Source organism: Echinococcus granulosus, assembly GCF_000524195.1.
Source record: "Echinococcus granulosus chromosome Unknown EG_S00440, whole genome shotgun sequence".
In the NCBI taxonomy this organism is placed as follows: domain Eukaryota; kingdom Metazoa; phylum Platyhelminthes; class Cestoda; order Cyclophyllidea; family Taeniidae; genus Echinococcus; species Echinococcus granulosus.
The window spans coordinates 4421-5522 of NW_020170819.1; the positions used below are offsets into that span (position 1 = coordinate 4421).

Genomic DNA, 1102 nt, shown 5'->3' on the forward strand with positions numbered 1-1102 from the left:
GCCACTGACTCTGTTAAAACGATAAATGACGACAGACACGTTTAATCAAGTCTGCTTTCTACCTCGTAAATTAGGGTGCATGATTGGTATTTGTCAATTAATAATAATGTCCAACGTTCTAACTAGAAGATCATTATCCAATTCATGAATTTCCAAAATGGTGAGGTGATCACTAATGACATTTAACAAGATTGTTAGTTCAGAGTGCTTGTGCCATAGAGGCTTTACGGCCTCAAAACTTATAGGTCTCCCTTTGTAAATCAAAGCACAAAAGTTGTATTCATGAATCAAATTAGGAACAGATTTACCCGGTTTATACATACACATGGCTTATTTCTGCAAAAATCTTTGATAAGTTTATTATTTAGCCTCACTTATATAAATAAGATGGACGCTATTTTTTTGCAGCATAATATTCAGCATTGCTGGTGCAAATATGCAAAGGTGATTTCATGGGCAAAATATTGTCTGCAATCAGCACAACTTATAATAGTGTGCAGTGGATCTCATCATTTGCACGACTTAATTCATCTGAGTCTACGCACTCAACTCATGGTCCGAGTAGGTAAAGAAGGCCTAAAACTCATTAATGGGGTCACTGTGCTGCACTACATTAACTCCATCATTGGCCTCTGTGACTGCCAACGAAGCTGCATGATACAATAGTGCTTCGTCTTGACGTATAGACTTGTTCAGCTTACACTCGCTAAAATAGTTCTGCAGCCGCTTCCTTACCTTTTATGAATACCCGCCAATCCGCTTACTATCACCTTATTATGTATATCATGCTTGCCTAAATTAACTTCAATTAAGGCCTTACTTATCATGCTCAGCGTTATATTGAAGGGGTCCAACTACGGCTGCTCAAAGCGAGCTAGTAGAGTTGTCGGACATAACGAAATGCCCTCAAACAGCAAGTCAGGATACATGCAGCTAAGCTTTAAAGAAATCAGGGTTAATTTTGTGCTTTTATTCTTTGATTTACAAAGAACGCTTGTTAGTAACCCAGGACGTATGCTTTATAATGCAAAAGCATTGCGTTTCACCAACTTTAGACATAGTCGTTAGTGATCATCTTAGTATTTTACGAAGGTAAGGTTAC

At 37.9% G+C, this 1102-nt stretch overlaps 1 protein-coding gene across 1 annotated transcript; it reads right to left on the bottom strand. All coding sequences in view use genetic code 11, as the record gives it.

Annotated features, from left to right (window-relative positions):
• Positions 1–576: 576 nt before the first annotated feature.
• Positions 577–929, bottom strand: EGR_11168 (hypothetical protein; the record flags this gene model as incomplete). Its single annotated transcript, XM_024500415.1, has 2 exons — positions 577–706; positions 859–929. The coding sequence occupies 2 exons, from the start codon at positions 927–929 to the stop codon at positions 577–579; spliced, it is 201 nt and encodes a 66-aa protein (XP_024345171.1).
• Between the last annotated feature and the right edge of the window lie 173 nt (positions 930–1102).